At 35.7% G+C, this 19275-nt stretch overlaps 1 protein-coding gene across 1 annotated transcript in view; it reads left to right on the forward strand.

The window, feature by feature from the left end:
• Positions 1-788: 788 nt before the first annotated feature.
• The window catches only part of gc (GC vitamin D binding protein), a 44463-nt gene continuing 25976 nt past the window's right edge, over positions 789-19275 (forward strand). The window contains exons 1-4 of the mRNA XM_053481405.1: positions 789-968; positions 3265-3334; positions 6584-6716; positions 11669-11880. Coding sequence (XP_053337380.1) covers positions 893-968; positions 3265-3334; positions 6584-6716; positions 11669-11880 — 491 coding nt within the window. The 5' untranslated portion in view covers positions 789-892. The remainder of the gene's footprint in view (positions 969-3264; positions 3335-6583; positions 6717-11668; positions 11881-19275) is intronic.

Raw genomic sequence — 19275 nt, forward strand, 5'->3', positions numbered from 1 at the left:
ATATTAGGTACAGTTTTTATGTTTAGTCAAGTAGTTATATTAGTGGATACATTTTACTTTTACTCCACCACATCCTACAACTAAAGATCTTTACTTCTACTTAGTAGTTTTTGAAGAACTTATATCACCACCTAACATTATTGTGTAATTCGCGTTCCTCCCTAAAACACATGTAACATTTTTACAACAATTATTTTGAATACATCATGGGTAGTGTTACCGGCTCACAGCTTCACGGTCCTCAGTTCATTCTTAAGTTCAGATGACTGTGTTGTGATTACTTTACCATGTGGCTTGTCTAAAAATTTGGGTTTTACCCCAAGAACACAAAGTGGATTGGCTATGATAAAAATCCTCTAAGTTTACATAAGGGTGTAAAGGTCGGTGTGTGTGCATAGCGCCCTGTGATAAATTGGCATCCGATTCATGGTGTAGTTATGCCTCATTCCCAGTCTTGCCAGGATCCAAACTGGTGTCTTAATTATATAATTGGTTTGCAACATTTATAGAATCAGAAACCAACTGGGAATAAAAAAATTTTTCCAGCCTCAAAATGTGTACATGTTCAGTTTCAGATATACCTGTAGCTCAGCATTTAGGCTTTATCCAAAACGCATAGTATGAAACTTAAACTTTTGAGTGATACATGAAAAATTTCGTTTTGATAAGTAACGCAGTACAAATTCCATTTATTTACCAACCGTAGATCTGCAGATATTTGCCTGTCCCAGAGTTCTGTTTGCATTAAAGCATTTGTTGAACTCTAAGCTTTGTCTTGGGTTAATTCTTAACAACGCATGTGTAACTTCTGTGCCTGGCAGTACACTAGCAGTTCAATGACTGACTAATTCAAAATTTCATTATACACTGCCTGAGCTAAATAATAAGAGTTATGAGGGCTCACATACTAATTTTCATTTTTGGTTCTGCCATTGTTGTTTCAAGTATAACCGCGGACAAAGGCAAAGGTATGAAAATTTACATTTTTATTCGACAGTTAAAATCTCAAATCAAAACGGTGCACCAATTTAATATATTACTGAGGATGTGATAGTAGTTTGCCTATAACATTAAGAATAGGTTTATAGTAATGGAGTCACATGGACTTGTATGGTACTAAAAATGGACCAGATAAATTTTGACCAAGAAAATTTGATTAAGAGACATGTAGTTCTTTAACAAAGGAAAGCTTACAATTATTGACATTGTGATGTTTTCTGTAAGGATTTGTCATCCATTTAAAGAGTATTTAGTGTCAGCACATTATAAAAATCAATCCACAGGAGTGTCTCCGGGACAGGGTATTTGACATATTCTGGTGTCTCAGTTATACATCAAGCTGTGTCAATATCCTCAAGAAAACAAGAGAGACACTTGTGAGGGATCTACTGTTAAAAGTTAGTGTAATGTAGAATACTTTATTGCATACTATTAATGTAAATTATTTAGATTTCCTTTTTTACTATAAATGTATACACCTTAATCCAAAATAGCAAAATACAAACTTTAATTAAAACCGTATTTCGTTAAGCTCAGCATTCGGGGATTAATTTGGCTAAAAGCCCTTCAAACTGCATCTGGTTTACTTTGATTGCTTTGAGATTGAGGTGTTGACTCTAGAACTTGACGGAAGAGTCTGCGCCAAATTCAACTGATTCAACAAGATTTAAAAAAGCACTGTGAGCTGGTCTTACAATTCACAGTGCTTGTCAAAGAAAAATCAAACAATTTTAACAGCTTTCAATGTCCCCAGAAGCACAGTGTGCTCCATCATTGTAGAATGGAAAAAGATTAGAACCACCTGTATTCTTATTACAGCGGTTCATCTGGGTCAAACTCAGTAACTGAGCTAGAAAGGTTTTGGTCACGGAGGTGGCCAAGATCACAGCAGTCCTCTGCATTGATGGGAGCACCTGCCAGAAGGACAGTTATCTTAGAAATACATCAGCAATTAGACTTTTATGGTCGGAAGTCTCTGCTAAGTAAAAGTTATATGTTATATAAAAGTTTTCTCACACATACACACTTCCAAATATTTTCTTTTCTGTTCTTTTCTTTTCTAAAAAAAAAAACACAATTCTTAAATTTTTTGTGAAGCTGCTTTGAGACAATGACCATTGTTAAAAGCGCTATATAAATAAAATTGAATTGAATTGAATTGAATTGAATTGAATATGGAATTTACAGGACTAAGAGCATAAGCTAAAATATTTTATCCGTACGACAGGCACTTAAAAGACTTTTAAAGGCATGTGAAAAAAGATTTTCTGATGAGCCAAAAATGTAAATGTAAAATCCAAACTTCAAGTGCTACATGTGGCAAAACCCTGGTACTGTTTCTCTTACTTAAACCTTTGCTACAGAGATCATGGTGGTGGTAGCATCATGGTGCATTGACAAGGATATGTTCATGCATGTGGGATTGACAGCATGAACATAAGAATAGTACAAGTCAAAAGTTTTAATTTATGCATTCTAATGCAATATTAGATTTTCAAAACTATAAAATACTAAAGTAATGATGACAGCTGTTCTGGAAAAGTCCTTGCAAAACACATCAAGCACCATGATGAAGCTGGCTCTCATGAAGACCTTCCCAGGAAAGCAGGACCAAAACTTAACTTCATTTAGTTAAATTAGAGTTACTAGCCTCAGAAATCACAAATTAACAGCCCCTCAGATTAGAGCCATTATGAAGGCTTTACAGAGCATAAGTAGTTCAAAGGAAATTATTGCATATTTTAGATGCCTTTAGCGTTGTACAGTGTAGAAAGAAATAAAATCTGAAAGGCCATGAAGTTAAAAGGTGTGTCCAAACTTTTGACTCTTTTGAAACTTTTAATGTATATCCTCAAGACAACACTATAGTAACTATGAGTCAAGTCTTATAATATCCTTGAGTGGCTCAGCAAAAGCCCATACTTAAAGCTCGTAGAATGTCTGTGGAGAAACCTCAAGATGACATTGCACATATACTCCCCGACTATTCTGCAAAAAAAAAAGAGAGAAATTGTCTTAATTCAGGATGTGCATAATTATCAGGGATTAACTAAAGAACACTGTAATTGCTGTAGAAATGCAGAGAAAAGTTTTTTCTTCTTAAAAAAAAAATCTTAATCTCATTATAGGCTCTGAGTAAATTAATGGGCAAAAAAGTTCCAGTATACACCATGCTGTAGGGTAGTTGACAATTAAATGGATCTTCAATGATAACAATATAGTTGGTTTTGCCAAGTAAAATTGTCTTTTTCTCCTTTCTTGCAGGAAAGCATTATGAAAAAGAAAAAGTGTGTGAAGAGCTCCGAGTCATTGGATCAAAAAACTTTAAAATAATGTATGTGCATATATTATGCAATCACATTTTATATGATACCTTGTACAGTATTTTGTTTTATCTTTAGCTATTTTGTATAAACTAACTTTAATATCTTTATCTAAACTGAAATGTTACATTTTCATGCATAATCTTCATCTTAATTTTGCATAAAACCTGGCTAGATCATGTACTATAATGCTAGGTACTTTATATCTTAATGCATAAGAATAGTTTAAGGCAAGAAACTGCTTCCAATGCATGCAGGTTGGGTTTATTTGAACCCACTCTCAGATGGAAAATCTCAGACTGATTTAAGGAGCCATAAATGATATACAGTAGTAGTTCAATTACTCACTTTGCAACGCAGGCAAGAAAGAAAGCATCTGAGCATGCACTAAACATCTGAGCCTATTATGGGCACAGACTCTGAAAACAGTTAATAAATAGAATAAAAAACAACATTGTTTTCTTTCGAACCTCAACCATCCAGTTTGTGTGAGCCTCAGCTTCCTCAGAACTGTTGCTCACTTAGTGTTTGTTTTGTGCACCATTAGGTTATTAACTCTAGAAACTGTTGTACACTGTGTGTGAAATGCCAGATTGAACCAGATGAGCCATGCTCAAACCAGTAACCAATGCTACTGTAAAATTACAGAGATCACAAAAAAAGCTCATGACCTGATGCTTGGTATAAATTTATTAGCAGTAAGTTCTGTAATTTACAGGGTGGAGCCGCCATAATTTAGACTTGTTTGTCCAGCACATCCTATAGATGCAACTGGATTAGATCTGGAGACCAGGTCACCTCCTTAAATTCATTGTCACATTCCTCAGACCACTCCTGGCCAACTTATGGCATTTTTCTGCTAAATGCAAAGAGGGGGTGTACTTGGTTTTCAAAATCATGCTGGTGGTACATGTCAAGGTAATATCCACATGAATAGCAGGACCAAAGGTTTCTCAGCAGAACATTGCCTAGAGCATCATATCTCCACCACTGGCTTGCCATCATCCCCAGGTACAGTAAGTAACACACATCCTGCTGTACAAATGATTTAAAAGAAAATGTGTTTTATTAGACCAGGCTGCCTTTTGCCATTTTCTCATGGTCCACTTCTGATGCTCACTTGGTCATTGTGGACACTTTTGTTGACGGACATGGGTCAGCTCACCGGTCTGTAGCTATGCAGCCTCATATCCAGCAAGCTGTGATGTACTGTGTGAACTGACACCTTTTTATTATCCCCAGCATGAACTTTTCCAGCAATTTGTGCTACACTAGCTCTTCTGTGGGATTGAACCAAATGAGCCAGTCTTTGCTTCCCAAGCTCAATGACCTTGGACCACTTTTGCTAGGTGTCCATGTCAATGTCCTTGTCGATTTGTAGATGCTCTGACCAAGTCGTCTAGCCACCACACTTATGCCTTTGTCAAAGCCATACAATTTTGATGAAATGGCAAACAGCTTATCAATTTATTGAGCGATAAAGCATTTTATTAGATATTTCTATTTTCTGCTCCTTTTAGACTCATGCTGAAACGTTAGCTCGCCCAAAACTGTATCAAAAACAATCTTTCCTCAAAACAGTAATTTAATCCTTTAAAAGAAAGTAAAATCAAGCTTAATGTCTATACCACACAGAGGAAATTGCTATTGATTACTCGATTCTATCTGATAGAAACCATTTGATCATTTTCTTTTCCCTGCAGATGAGGGAACACTCCAGGAAGCATCTTAATCGACTTGACACATAGTGAAAGAATTGTTATTTTTGTGCCAAAGAGTTACTGATAGTGGAGATTTTAATTATGCTTTTGTCATTATATGAATAATGAGGCTAAAATAATAGAGGCTTTAAAAAAAATAAACAGGGCTTTACATTGGCAAGGCGTGAGATGTATTAGGCCAAGTAAGCAGTCATTTTTCAAAGAATTGTTGGCTAATTTGCTATTGACAAATTATATGACATGAGGTCAGAGCCTCTGCAGAAGGGCAGGTCTTACAGCGTGTTATTGGTAGAGGTACAGATAGTACCTAGTAAAAATGGTCCAAGGAGAAAATCCAAGGCTCACTGGCGTGTATATGGAGTGAAAGCTAGCTTGTCCTGATCCCACAGCAGCGCTTTAGCTTTTGTAATCATCAGAACCGGACAATGGAGCAGCAGTAGAAGGTGGTCTGATTTAATAAATCGCATTTTCATTTGCATCATGAGGAAGGTTGTGTGCATGTGCATCATTTTCCTGGGCAAGAGATAGCGCTTGGATGCAATATGGGACGAATGCAAGCCAGCAGAGGCAATGTGATGCTCTGTGCAATGTTCAGTCGGAAACGTTGGCTTGGCATTCATGTGGATGTCATAAACCACACATACCTAAACAATGCACAATAAGTACACCCATTCATGGAAAATATCAAAAATGTCCTATGCCAGTGGCCTTTTCCAGAAATGGTTTGAGGAACTTGACTGCGTTATCAAAATTACTGTATATGCAGATGTGTTCCAGATAGTTAAATTTCTCATCTATCTTCTTCTTATCAAGAAGTAAGTAACCAGAACATGGAGAACTAATTATTACAGCAATTGATAAAGGCCTATTCTACAGTATCTATTCAAATTTGTAAGAAACAATGGGTATCAAAACGGGTGAATTGAGTTGAGCAGAAAAAATTACCACTGAAAGCCACATTGCAGTCTATAGAAAAAAAGGTCTTCATGGCAATGCAAAAAAAGCCTTTAGTAATTTTACTCATTAAATACCAACAGCTGAAGGCTAGCACTGTGGCCTCGCACCTCCAGGGTCGAGGGTTCAGTTCCCATGTGCATGTTTTCCTTGTGCCTGGTGGGTTTCCCCCCATTTTCCAAAGACATGCAGATTAGGCTAATTAGCACTCCCAAATTGCCCATTGTGTGTTTGTGTGTGGATGTATGTGTGTGCCCTGGATTGTGCCTGGATTGGCACTCTGATTTGACCCTTGTGCCCAAAGTCTCCTGGGATAGGCTCCAGTCCCTGTCCCCCATCCCCCAAACCCTGTACTGGAAGGAGGTATAAAAATTAATGATGAAGTTGAAAATAAAAAAAACAAATTATGATTATGATTATGATTATGATTATTATTATTATTTAATTACCATAGATTGGTCCACATTTTCTAATCCATCCAGACAATGTATGTTCTTTTGTGTTACATTTGCAATGTATTTGTTACTTTTGTGTTTGTTTGTTTTTTAGCATTTTTTAGCTTTAATAAAAGTATTTATGTTTCAGAGTGAGAGCCATATACAGCCAAAAGTTCCCAAATGGAACATTTGAAGAAGTAAACTGCGTGGCTGATGAAATGGCTAAGCTAGCAGAACAGTGCTGCCAAGATGATGCTAGTCTTGACTGCTATGACAAAGGGGTAAGCTGCCAGTTACAGTACATCGTTTTTGTTTGTTTTTTTCTTTAAAACCCAATCATTATACTGAACTCTATATAATAATTTGTAGAAGAAAATGTAGAGGAAATAAAAGGACTTATTTTATTAGCAGTACATACTGTATTCATACTGTTTCTTGGCAGAAAACTCATCATTTTACTTGAACAGCCGTAAAACAAACTGAACATACAGTTTCAGTACAATACAGTATACAGTATGCAGTATATAATGTACAGTTTCAAATACTGTACATTGCACCAGTGTAATCCAACCATAATCTGATCTCAAATGTCAGTATAAAGTATAAATCGCTCATACTCTCTGTGTGAGATGTCAGATGTAGTTGGCCAATTTTCAGCATAATTAAGACACTTAATTATCAAAATGTACATTTTGGCATTTGGCATACATCCTTACTGTATCCAGAGCAACTTACTGTACATTTTTATCTCTATATACATCTGATCAGTTGAAGGGTAAGGGCCTTGCTCAAGGGCCCAACAGTTGCAACTTGGTGGTGGGGTTTGAACCTGAGACCTTCTAATCACTAATCCAATACCTTAACCACTAAACTACCCCTACCCTCTGAAATTAATTAATCAGATACTGAGAAAAATAATTGTTAGAAGTGTTAGAAGAAGAAAGATGCACCATTGCTCTGCATTGTTCTCTGTGTCTTTACTGTGAGGTTTCCTCTGTGTAAATGCTGTGATATACAGTAAAATACCCCTGCAAATTTCAATACAGTCTTTGTTAAACCCATTTTCCTTAATGCCCATTACATCAAATGTGTCTTGCAAGTTGTTTCATTCGCAAACGAAGACTTTTGATTTCCAAGTTTTTTTTTTCTCAAGCATCTGATCAAATTTGCATCAAAATGAACAACATAGCAACTCATCTTTTTTTTTTTTTTACATGATCTCTTGCAAACGTGATCTGCATTAAGTAATTGCATTAAAAAGACACAGAATCCACTTCATACAAACCCACCTTATCACCAAATCCTGGGATAGAAAATCTATGCGTGTTGAAATGTCAGGGGGTTTCAAAGGTATACTTTCTGTTTCTGTCAGTCTTGATTGACAAGAAAAAAAAATCTGTGGGTGGAAATTTTTTTTTTTTTATAAAAAGCCACTATATGATTTATCTGCAGTGTCAAAATCATGGAGTATGGCACACATAACACTTTATAGTTTAAGACATGTAAATATCATTGTGTAATACTAGATTTAATATTAATCGATTAATGTATAGTATTAATAAGATGTGGTTTTAGTTGAGCTTAGTGGACATAATATACTGTATCTTGGAACCATTTACTTCACTGATTCCCTTTTCACGGCATGTGATCATTGTTTTTTTTTTTAATTGAGGTCTACAATTTAAGTTCTGTGGATTGTTCTCTTGTTCTTGGGGAATTCTAAACTGTCATGGACGATATGAGATGCACTTTAAAACTTTGATATTAGCTACAGAGTTAAGCAAGGCTGTGAAGTATAAACACAGACAGTTTTTATAGACTAGGAATAGAAAAACAGCTTGTTTTTTTCCCGACTGTCTAAGAAAAACAGAGTTATTGACTCTGCTAGAATGATAAAGCAGCTTGTCACACATTTTTACCAAAGGTATTGTTCTCGAGCAGGTGAAATTTCTTTAGAGGGCACAGCAACAAGGTGAGACTGTTGCTGCATATGTGGTCAGGCTGAAGCAATCATTTACTTTGGGGAAGAGAACATACTGAACAGCCAATTTCTGTTTCATTGGTAAATAAAGCAATCAGCAACAGATTGAGAGAAAGCTGCTGCAATAGACACTTAGTATTTAGTATTTGTGCCAAAAAGGGCTTGATGCATATTAATGTCTGTTGTAATGTAACTACAGTAGAATAAAATTGCTCATTTCTGTACAGTTTGGCATTTGGGGGGGGGTAGGGGGGGTACCATATTAAAATTCTATTTCTGGGAGCTTAGAAACAAAACTGAGAAACAGAGAAATCATTTTACTTTGAAATGTGGAAATTATGATGACACTTTTGTTACTGGCGACAGTGTATAATAATAAGTTGCATTTGTTTCTTACACAGTGCTTGCAAGTCAATTCTAATTATTGCAGGATGGCAAAAAAAGCATGATATCCGAGGTAGCAGCTAATAATGAATGCTGTATAGAAAATCCCACAATAGAAAAACATAGCCTTGCTTATTACTGTATGTAATGTATACTTGTGCAATGGATCACACTCTGTCCACTATTCAAACTGATACAAAAAAGGCAAACAGACAATTTTCATTACAAATCTTCTTACTGGAATAGGACGCATTAAAGGTTTTGAGCATTCACTTCAACGAGTGAATATACAGGGTCATATGTTTCAATATGATCTCCAGATGTGATAACGCGAGTTCATCAACAGTGAGTGAAAGGTATTACGATGTGTTTTCAAACCAATGGTAATCATGTAGAGAACATTATATAAATAAATTGTTTCTTATATTAAAAAAAATATTTATTACTAAAAAATTTATTAATTAATTTTTAATATAATTTATTAATATAATATTTTTTAAAATATTAATTTTATTTTACTACCCTTAATTACTCTTTATTACTCTTTATAGAAGTTTCTTTTATGCAGAAATGTTTTCAAAAGCATATTTTGCTTATGCCATATTTTTCTATGTACCCAAGACTTTTGCACAGTGTTATAAGTAAAACAGCTGTTAGGTTTTACTGAGTTTGCTGGAGAATATGAGTTCTTTTGGTAACTTTGTCACACTCGCTCCTTTTTATATTTTAAGCAAATCCCAGGAGCATACATTAGGTTTTTTGTTTCCATCTAAAAACTGGTCTGTCTTGTACTATTTTTTTTGTTTGCACCCATACATATATTCTCCTGTGATGTTATTTATTTATTAATTTTTAAGTTATATACAGTATGGAAATACTGAATGATTTTGTACATAATTATGCTAAATTGATAAACATACACTACCGTTCAAAAGTTTGGGTTCACTTACAAATTTCTTTGTTTTTGTTTAGTAATTTATTTTTTTACATTCTGCAAAAATACTGGGGATTTTAAAACTATAAAATAACACATCTGGAATTAAGTAATTACGTGACAGCAACAAAAACAAGTTAGTTGTTATTTGAAGACACAAAGGTCAGCCTTTCTGTAATAGTTCTTGCAAGAACAGTATTGTCAAGTGCCTTTGCAAAATCCATCAAGCATCATAATGAAACCGGCTCTCATGAAGGCCACCCCAGGAGGGCGAGGCCAAAACCTACCTCTGCCGCAGTCGAGAAGTTCATTTAGAGTTATCAGCCTAAAAAATGACCAATTAACAGCACCTCAGATTGGAGGCGTCATGAAGTCTTTACAATGCAGAAGTAGCAGACCCATCTCACCGTTAACTGTTCAAAGGAGATTAATGCATTTTTTGGACGCCTTCAGTATTCCTTTACAATGTAGAAAGAAATAAAAATCAGGAACCATCATGGAGTTAGAAAGTGACCCCAAAACGGTAGTGTATATAACAAAATTGGCACAGCATAGAATAGGATGCCTAAGACTTTTGCACAGTACTACATATACACAGTTAAATCTTGGATTGTGAGCATAATTCGTTCCGGGAAGTGTGCTCCTATATCAAAGTGAATTTCCCCAGAAGAAATAATGGAAACTCAGATGATACGTTCCACAACCTAAAAATATTCATATAAAAATAAAGAATTCAAAATATAAAGTAAAAATAAAACAAATTAACCTGCACTTATCATGGCTGGAGTAAGACGAGAGAGGAGAGGAGCATGAGGGGGGCTACTGTGTACACACACACACACACACGCACACACACACACACGCACATACAGACTAATTGAATCACTGCTTTCTGACAGAGTCTCGGTCGGCAAACTCCTTTAACAAGGAAACTCTTTAATGCCACTTGCTTTGGCCTCTTTTTGAGAATTTTATGAAAATGTGACATTGTATTTTTGTTAAACAGATTTATCTCCCGCACTACTACAGTCTACTATTACTTCAGTATAGTTACTAAAGAACAGTAACTACATTTGGATGCAAAATAAAAGAAATATGCTTTACATGGCGTGCACCCACACGTGGTCACAATGTTATAGTATACAGTACACCCGCACATAGATGTTCACTACATGAGTGACGCATTGACACTAATACTGAGCATGGGAGACAATTACCCACAATCCTGCAGACAAAAACAAATAATGTGTCAATAATACATAGTTTATTACCATAAAAGATATTACTTGCAGTTACTCACTTTCCTACAACATACACAAGAGCTGTGTGGTTAAATTGATTATGCAATTTATTCAATCTTTTATTAGTCAGTTCGAACTGTTCAGTTCTGTTTCAGAATTGATTCACATTTTTTAATTATTGATTAAAAAAATACTATTTGGTGCATTATGACCACCTACTGGACTGGAGTGTGGAGCAAAAGATCATCAGGAATAAAGATTATTGTTAAGAGACAATATTTGAACAACCAAGAATACATCTTACAGTACATGGCATCTCACTCATTCACTGACTCACTCACTCACTCACTCATCGTCTATACCGCTTAATCCTGTGCTGCTCATCATGCTATTTCATTGTTTATTTAATATTTAGCAGGAAATATATTTAGGAAAAATAGTTCCTTGAAGCAATACAGACAATGAGCATTAAAGCTATTGAATCAAATTAAACTCTAATTGAACTGACAATCTAATAATGATCAAAAGTGCTTATAAAATAAAAATTTTGTCCACTGAAAATGGACAGCAAAAATATTAGTTTTTACTTTGCATTTTTGTTTTTGACATTTTACTGGCACAGATATTCCAATAATTGTCATTATCCAAAGGCATAGGATGCTATATTATTATTAAATATGTCCATCTCTTTAGGGCACAGAGATCTCAGACAAGTCTTGTGGGAAGGACTCACCTTTTCCCAAACACCCAGGCATTGATCAGTGCTGCAAGGTCCAAGGTGATGAGAGGAAACTGTGCTTGGCCATGCTGCGCTATTCAGCAGAAGAACTTCCCTCTCTGCTGGAGCCCACACCTGAAGAGATCTGTACACAGTATACTCAGGACCCCAGCAACTATTCTCTGAGGTATGTTAAAGCATAACAAAATAAGATTCATTTAATAAGTCATTTATTTCCTCTACAAATAGATCAAAGCTGCGTCCAGAGTGAATTCCTTAGGATCATTAGACCCTTTCTGATTGCTCGCAACAGGCAAAATACAGATTGGCATATTACAGTGGCAAAAAAAGCAAATGAACCATTGAACCATTTCCTGGCTTTCGGCATAAATTGGTTATGAAATATGATCTGATTTTTAACAGAGTCAAAGGAAGCTTGAATTGCTTGCTTGAGGTTATTGTTGCCAAAGTGTTTTAAACAAATATTAAAACACTTTTTCACTTACAATCACCTGATGGGTGTGTTCAGTGAAGACACAAAAGATCATAATTGTGTTTACCAGCTTAAAAAGATTGATAATCTTAAAAATATGGTATTGCTTTTGTTTATATTTGTAACTCAGATAACACTTCCTAACCAATTTATGCAGTAAACCAGGAAATGTTTACTTCCACTGTGGGAAGTAAACTTAAATAAGCGCCATGGCTAATATAATTGTGCAGGTTATCATATCGCACAGTGCTGCGGCATTTTACTTGTGCACTGATGTGGCAAGCTCCATGTTCCCCCTTTGAGTTTTTTATATTACAACCTGGGATTTAAATAGACTTCAGCACATGAGTCAGAACATCAACAAAAATGCCATGAGTAACCTCAGACTAATGCTCCCAGTACCATGTATCACTAAGCGGATGCTGTTCTTTAGGGTGATGAGGAGTCTCTGATAAGACTACAAAACATTCCATTTTGGTCTTAACAGACTAGAAGACCTTATTCTATTCAACTAAACTTTATATGGCTCATTACTCTTGGGGGAAAAAATGTATAATGTGGAATGTATAGAACATGCGTGGGTGTCTCCAGCTCCATTTCCCAGATTGCTTTGATACCTCCTTTGTCTTCATGATGCTATATGTTTAGATATATTCTTTGACAAATTGAGACCATGTAACAATAAATACAGACATGTAAACATCAGTGATCTAAACTACTTCTATTTCCATGTTGTACAGTAAGTCTACAAAGTGTGGTAAATGGACTTTACTGCACTGTATTAATTTGCATTAAAACTGCAGTGTTGATGAGGTCAGCATGTACATTAATAATACATGGGATCTCTTCTCTACCTTCTCTATAATACAAAATGTCACTGGACAGAATCTGTCATGTTGTAATACATCATCATGTTAATGTTTTTACCCAGACACAGACATCAAGACCTAAGTTCTTTAATGCATTTCAATGTAGATATACACATATCTATGGTGCATTAACAAACAAATTGCCTGAAAAAGCTAATTTACTTTTTCAATTTAATTTAAATTTAAAGAAATTCAGCAAAATTCTGGACTCCTTCAGCACAAATTAGTCTATCAATTCTGCATAGCATAAAGGTGATCAGCCTGTGGCACTAGTGAGGCTTTACTGAAGCCCAGGCACAGTAATATCATGGTCAGCAAATCTGTTAGTGGTAGTTTTGGCACCGTGTGCAGGTGATCAGTCCTGTTGGAAAAGAAAATCAACATTTCCATAAAGCTTGTCAGCAGACAGAAGCATGCGGAGCTCTAAAAGCTAGTAGACAGCTGCTTTGACTGAACTTGATAAAAACACAGTGGAACAACCACATCCTCACTGTCTGTGAAAACTTCATACTGGACTTCAAGCAACTTGGATTCTGTGCCTCTCCGCTCTTCCTCCAGACTCTGGTACTTTCAAATGAATTGCAAAATTTCCTTTTATTCTAAAAAAAGGGCCTCCTGATGTTTGCGCTGGAGTGGCTTAATAATATGAATGCAACAGTTGTAGCCAATTTCTTGAATACGTTTGTGTATGAAGGCTCTTGATGCACTAACTCCGGCCTCACTCCACTCCTTGTGATGCTCTCTAAAGTTCCTGAATCAGCTTTGCTTGACAGTCCTCTTAAGGCTGCGTTGCGTTTAGCTCAGTTGCTTGTAGACCTTTTCCTACCACACCTTTCCCTTCCAAACAACGTTCTATGAAAAAGCTTTAATAAAAGTACCTTATGTGGTTTACTCTCCTTGTGAAGGGTGTTGATGATCATCCTCTGGGGAACTGTCAAGTCACGCATACACTCGGCCCCCTGTGAAATCACGGTCCAGAGTTCACGGCCTCAGTCATTCGGATAATTTTTCTTAGAACCTAACTATAATTGTTTGCGGAAATCGCAAATATCCTTCACAATTTTTATGCTTTTTTTGTGGCAATATATAATTTTCTATGCATTTTAAAGCTAAACTATTGAGAATAATATAATTTAATAATTTCGTAACATAAATATTAATGTAAAAAAATCTGCTAAATTTCCATAATATAATACTGTATAAATTTTTCTGAACTGTACAGAGAACATAAAGCAACCATAGAGAAAAACACAGCTTGTGATGCTGAATTATTACTGTTTTTTCGACTGTATAGTGAACTCAACCAAGATGGTACATTGCGTTCATACTGTATGTAATTTACTTAAGCTTAAATTGTAATATACCTAGTATTTTGAGATATTGGATTTTCATGAGCCGTAATCAATCAAATATTTCAGTTAGGTGTAATAAATGTAGAATATATGAAAGTATCACACATAAATTAAATTACAAAAACAAAACTAAAAAACTAAAAAACGTTTATTCCAATTTATAAATTAAATAAATGTATGTCCGAGATTATTATTAAGAAGGGTTTGACGGCTATTTGATTTATACCTGATGTGTTTGTGGGTGTGTGCATTCAATAGGTTATTACTATTAGCTCATACAGCAAGCTACATCATACATCAGGTTTGTCGCAAATGTACTCTACATTTTCTTTTGCTTTGAGCAGTTTGCTAATGGAAAATAATTATTGACTTGTTTTGGGTGGCTATGCAAGGTGTTGTGGAATGCAACACTATAAAAAAAATAATTACCTCATACTTACACAGTCCATTCATCTTCCTGTGTGAGAGCCTGTAGACTTGAGAAAGCCCCACCAACATGATGCCAAGCTTAACATACTACTTTAGCAGTCATGTCTTGTGCCATCCTTATCCAAATCAGCAAGTTCATGATAGGTACAAGGTGACAGTGCTAATGGAGGTACAAGGTGACAGTGCTAATGACTACAACACTGTGCCGTCTTATAGCTCAACAGAGTGATGTAACCAGCTGTGTCTGGTACCATTTTAACCAGCAGAAGTAAAACTGTATACAGTAGATGATTTTGTTTATCAGAAGAGCAATCTTATAATTAAAGGCTTGTGTGAATATCTCGTGTAAAGATGTCAAAATAAATTGAACCATAAAAAGTTCATACAGGTCAGATTTTAAAGAGGATACATGTGGTTGTCTCTGGTTAGATCTCTCAATCAATGCAATTCTTGCTGATGTTCTTATTGTAGATATCTTGGCCTTATTATCCACACACCAGTGGTTCATTTTAATTCAGCTATGTCCTAATGAAATGGAATTCATTGACCAAGCATATTTATACCCAAATTATACCATTTGTTTAACATGGGCTTTATTTTAGCTGTTATGTCGGTAAAAACAACCCACTTCTGAGTTTGTGTGCACAAATTAGCTGTCATAACATATTCAACATAGGAAGAGATATTACCTCAAGGGTGTACTTATCAGATCTGACAATACAGACAATACGCACATAAAAGAAAATGCCTGCCATACATTTTGAAAAGTGGATGAAGGGTTTTTCCCCCCGGCAAGTAGCATGTTTTGGTAGTTTCTATCAGATTCGTGACTTGATTAAAAATTGATCTTCGTATAATGGTTGAATCTTCACATAATAGTTTAAATGGTCAGTCTTGTGAATGATGCTTACTACTTGTTCTGCCATTAAACCTAGGAATGAATATTGTGACTATGGTTACAAGTGAGCTCTAAAAACCCGGTTTGACAGAAATTTGATAAGTAGCTTGCCATTTGCTTTATAAATTGACCTTCTCCATTTCTAACTGCTATGGAGACATTGAATATTATCTAGGCGACATTTAAATACAAGCACAATTTTATCTGCACTATATGGGTCCATAATGCATTTTTTTAGTCATTTAAAGCCAGTTGACTCGCCACTCGCACAGCAAATTTAGCGTGATGCTGTGACAAAATCGGCTGGACAGACATACAGATATACAGACAGAAAATTTGGTTTCTGGTCCTCCAATGTATGAAACATAAAGGTATCATTAAAGGGCGAGTTCTAAACAATGTACAGATAAAACCTTTTATTTATATAGATTCAAGCGCTCACATTAAATATATCAAACAGAACAGAGCTTTAAATTTTAAAACTACCTCCATTCAATTCTGTGCTGGCACAGTAAATCTCTCTGACTTTTGAAGGTCCTACTACTTAAATGACAGAAAGGCAGCCATCAGAAAAGCATCCACGAGTTCAGCTACAACACTGAGGTGGTAACAGAACTTATTGGTTGATCTAGGAGAACCTTTCCAAACCTCAACAGTGTCATTAGCTTGTTACAGAGTATGCGGTCTAATCCAAAACGCATCATGTTTTGCATAATCTAATACAGCTAAACCAGGAGGTAACAAGTTAATTGGTGGTAGTGTCTTTTCATCAGGAGGAACTGGAATGTTTGTTGCCATTGGCACCATGGATGGACCTAATTGATTGAGGAGAACTAGTTCCAGTCAGCCAGCTTTTTGTATTTAAGTGAATGTATATGTTTTGAACATATGAACAATGAGCCAATATACATAGCAAAAAACTAACATGGCATCGTCAAAACCAGACTTAAGAAAAAAAAAAGGGAATTTTAAGGAGACTAGAAGACAGACAGGAGAAGGTATGAGGAAGGGCAATGAAGAGTCTGTTTTATAGACATATTACAGAGGACCAAGTGGGACAACCCATGTTAGATGTTTTGGAGATAAAGTCAGAGAGGCCAGATTGAGGTGGTTTGGACATGTTCAGAGGAGAGATGTTGAACATATTGGTAGAAGGATGCTGAGGTTGGAACTGCCAGGCAGGAGGTCTAGAGGAAGACCAAAGAGGAGACTTATGGATGCAGTGAGAGAGGACATGAAGTTAGTTGGTGTGAGAGAAGAGGATGCAGAGGATAGGGTTAGATGGAGGCAGGTGATTCGCTGTGGCGACCCCTGATAGGGAACAGCCGAAAGACAAAGAAGATTACAGAGGACCAAGGGCGATGGAAAAAAATAGTCCAAGATGGTTCAAGATCACACAACCCTAACGATGCTTCCTTAAATTCAAACAGAATTTGCAAACAATTTTCATTCAAATGAACAATATATAAACAGTCACATGTGTCATAAAAATGATACACAAAAAAAAACAATTGTCATGACAAATGACTACCGTATGTGTGGACGTGAGAAGATATTCCCCCTTTTTGCAGTGTCTTCACGATGCATGATGCACTTGCACTCCATTATGGGTTCATGCCCTCAATCTTCCACTGAGGTTTTCAATACTTCATCTTTGCTGCCATTTCCAATTTTCTACTTCTTTCTACTCATATATGCATCTGCATCCAAATCATTAGGCTATGCTGTCCGGAGATACATACTGCACTGTATGGCTGAGTTTGGGATACCACAGAAAGTGGAGCCAAAAATCCCTTATTGCCTGTTGCTGCTTTCATAATGCAGTCAATTTCAGAGAGCTGTTCGGTTGGGTTAAAACAATATTCATGCATTTTATTAGACACGGTTTTTCTCAGTTCCTTTGGAAATCCTTCCCTGATTGCTGCAGGAAAAAAAGGTCATGAATGGATTATCTAGGGAGGGACCAAGCCCTTAATTTACAGTAATGTTAAAGGTTAAGACGTGTTTCATACAATATCATGATAAAACTAATTTTAAAAACCCATTTAAAAATATTTTTTCTGATACATTTCAAAATGTCTAAAGAATACTGCAATCTACACTTGTATTACTAAAACATGTGACCATGAATACACGCCTTAGCGTTCCTGAGACAGTTCCAGTCCTGTCCTCTAACCAAGGTGGCGATTCACAATAAAAAAGGAAAATAATAATAATAATAATAATAATATATATGTATAATTTTTTTTATTATTCGATTTTTTTTATTTAACGGGGTATCTGGATTACAAGAATGCATAAATATATATATATTGTTCCTAAGAAACACTCAGGAAATAGATCTTAGTGCTGCACACTAAACCCGCGTATGACTATATCAAATTGTGGATTCACACATTTATAATTGCAACTACATGCTTAAACTGGAACCACCAAAATTTACGCTTTAAATGCCTTCTTAAATTAAAAGTGACATCAAACGCCCCTACAACTACAAATTACAACAAATTATGTATAACTGTGAATACTGTACATACGTCAACCACATTAAATGTTAAAATGACCGTACATGTTAAAGGAAAAAATTAAAAAGTAACCCACTAGCAAAGGAAATGCAGCAATGAAGAACATAAGTCACAAGGAATATGTGTACAATGTTAAATACTAGACAATGTACTTTTTCTTAGACAGCTGTGTCCTGTTTCTTAATATATTTAATAATAGATCCACAAGCAAGTAAAACTAGTTGATGTACGTATGTGTAATGTAGTAAGTTAATGGTGGTGGGATTGAGTTTCAGGAAACATTACAAGTGCAAGAACCATTGACATTACAGTACTTTACTTGTGGAGGTTTCCCAGTGTACCCTGAGACATAGTGACAGGGTTCATATTTATTAATAATAATAATCATCATCATCATAATAAAACTTGAGTTAAGACGCAATCACTTTAAATCTGTATTCATATACAGACAGTAGCATTATGCCACATCTCTATGCCCAAGACTACTTAAATTTCTTTGCTGTGCCATGTTTTTGCTTATCTAAAAAGACAGATTGTTGCTTTTACACCAGTCTCCACGATGCTTCACCTCTTTCCTGTTTGCTGACTCATAATAATGTGGTGAGTGCTAATAATGCTCATCACTCTTGTGTCATTTGTTTTTCTTAGAAGTGTGAAATGCAGCAGCTCTGCAGTGTTAACTATATTTTCTGGAAGACAGACAGAGCTTATCAATCTTTAAGAATCAACGAGAATGATGAAGAAGACGCTACGGCCCAGTTAGGATTACTAACAATAAAAATGAGACTAAATCAAAATAATCAAAACTGAAACTCTTTCTTTCTTAAGGCCAAGTTTTCAATAAAAAGGCCGGTTATGTTCTCAAGAAGGCAGGACCTCCTACTCAATCTTTGTGAAATTTGTTGACATAAGTAACAATGTTGTCTTGAGCTCACAAGAAAAATTGTGTACGTATGCCAATATCACCACTCCTAATCTAAGCCAATAAAGAAAACTTGAGCCTGGACTTAATTCCA

The sequence above is a fragment of the Clarias gariepinus genome, chromosome 21 (assembly GCF_024256425.1).
Source record: "Clarias gariepinus isolate MV-2021 ecotype Netherlands chromosome 21, CGAR_prim_01v2, whole genome shotgun sequence".
NCBI lineage: Eukaryota > Metazoa > Chordata > Actinopteri > Siluriformes > Clariidae > Clarias > Clarias gariepinus.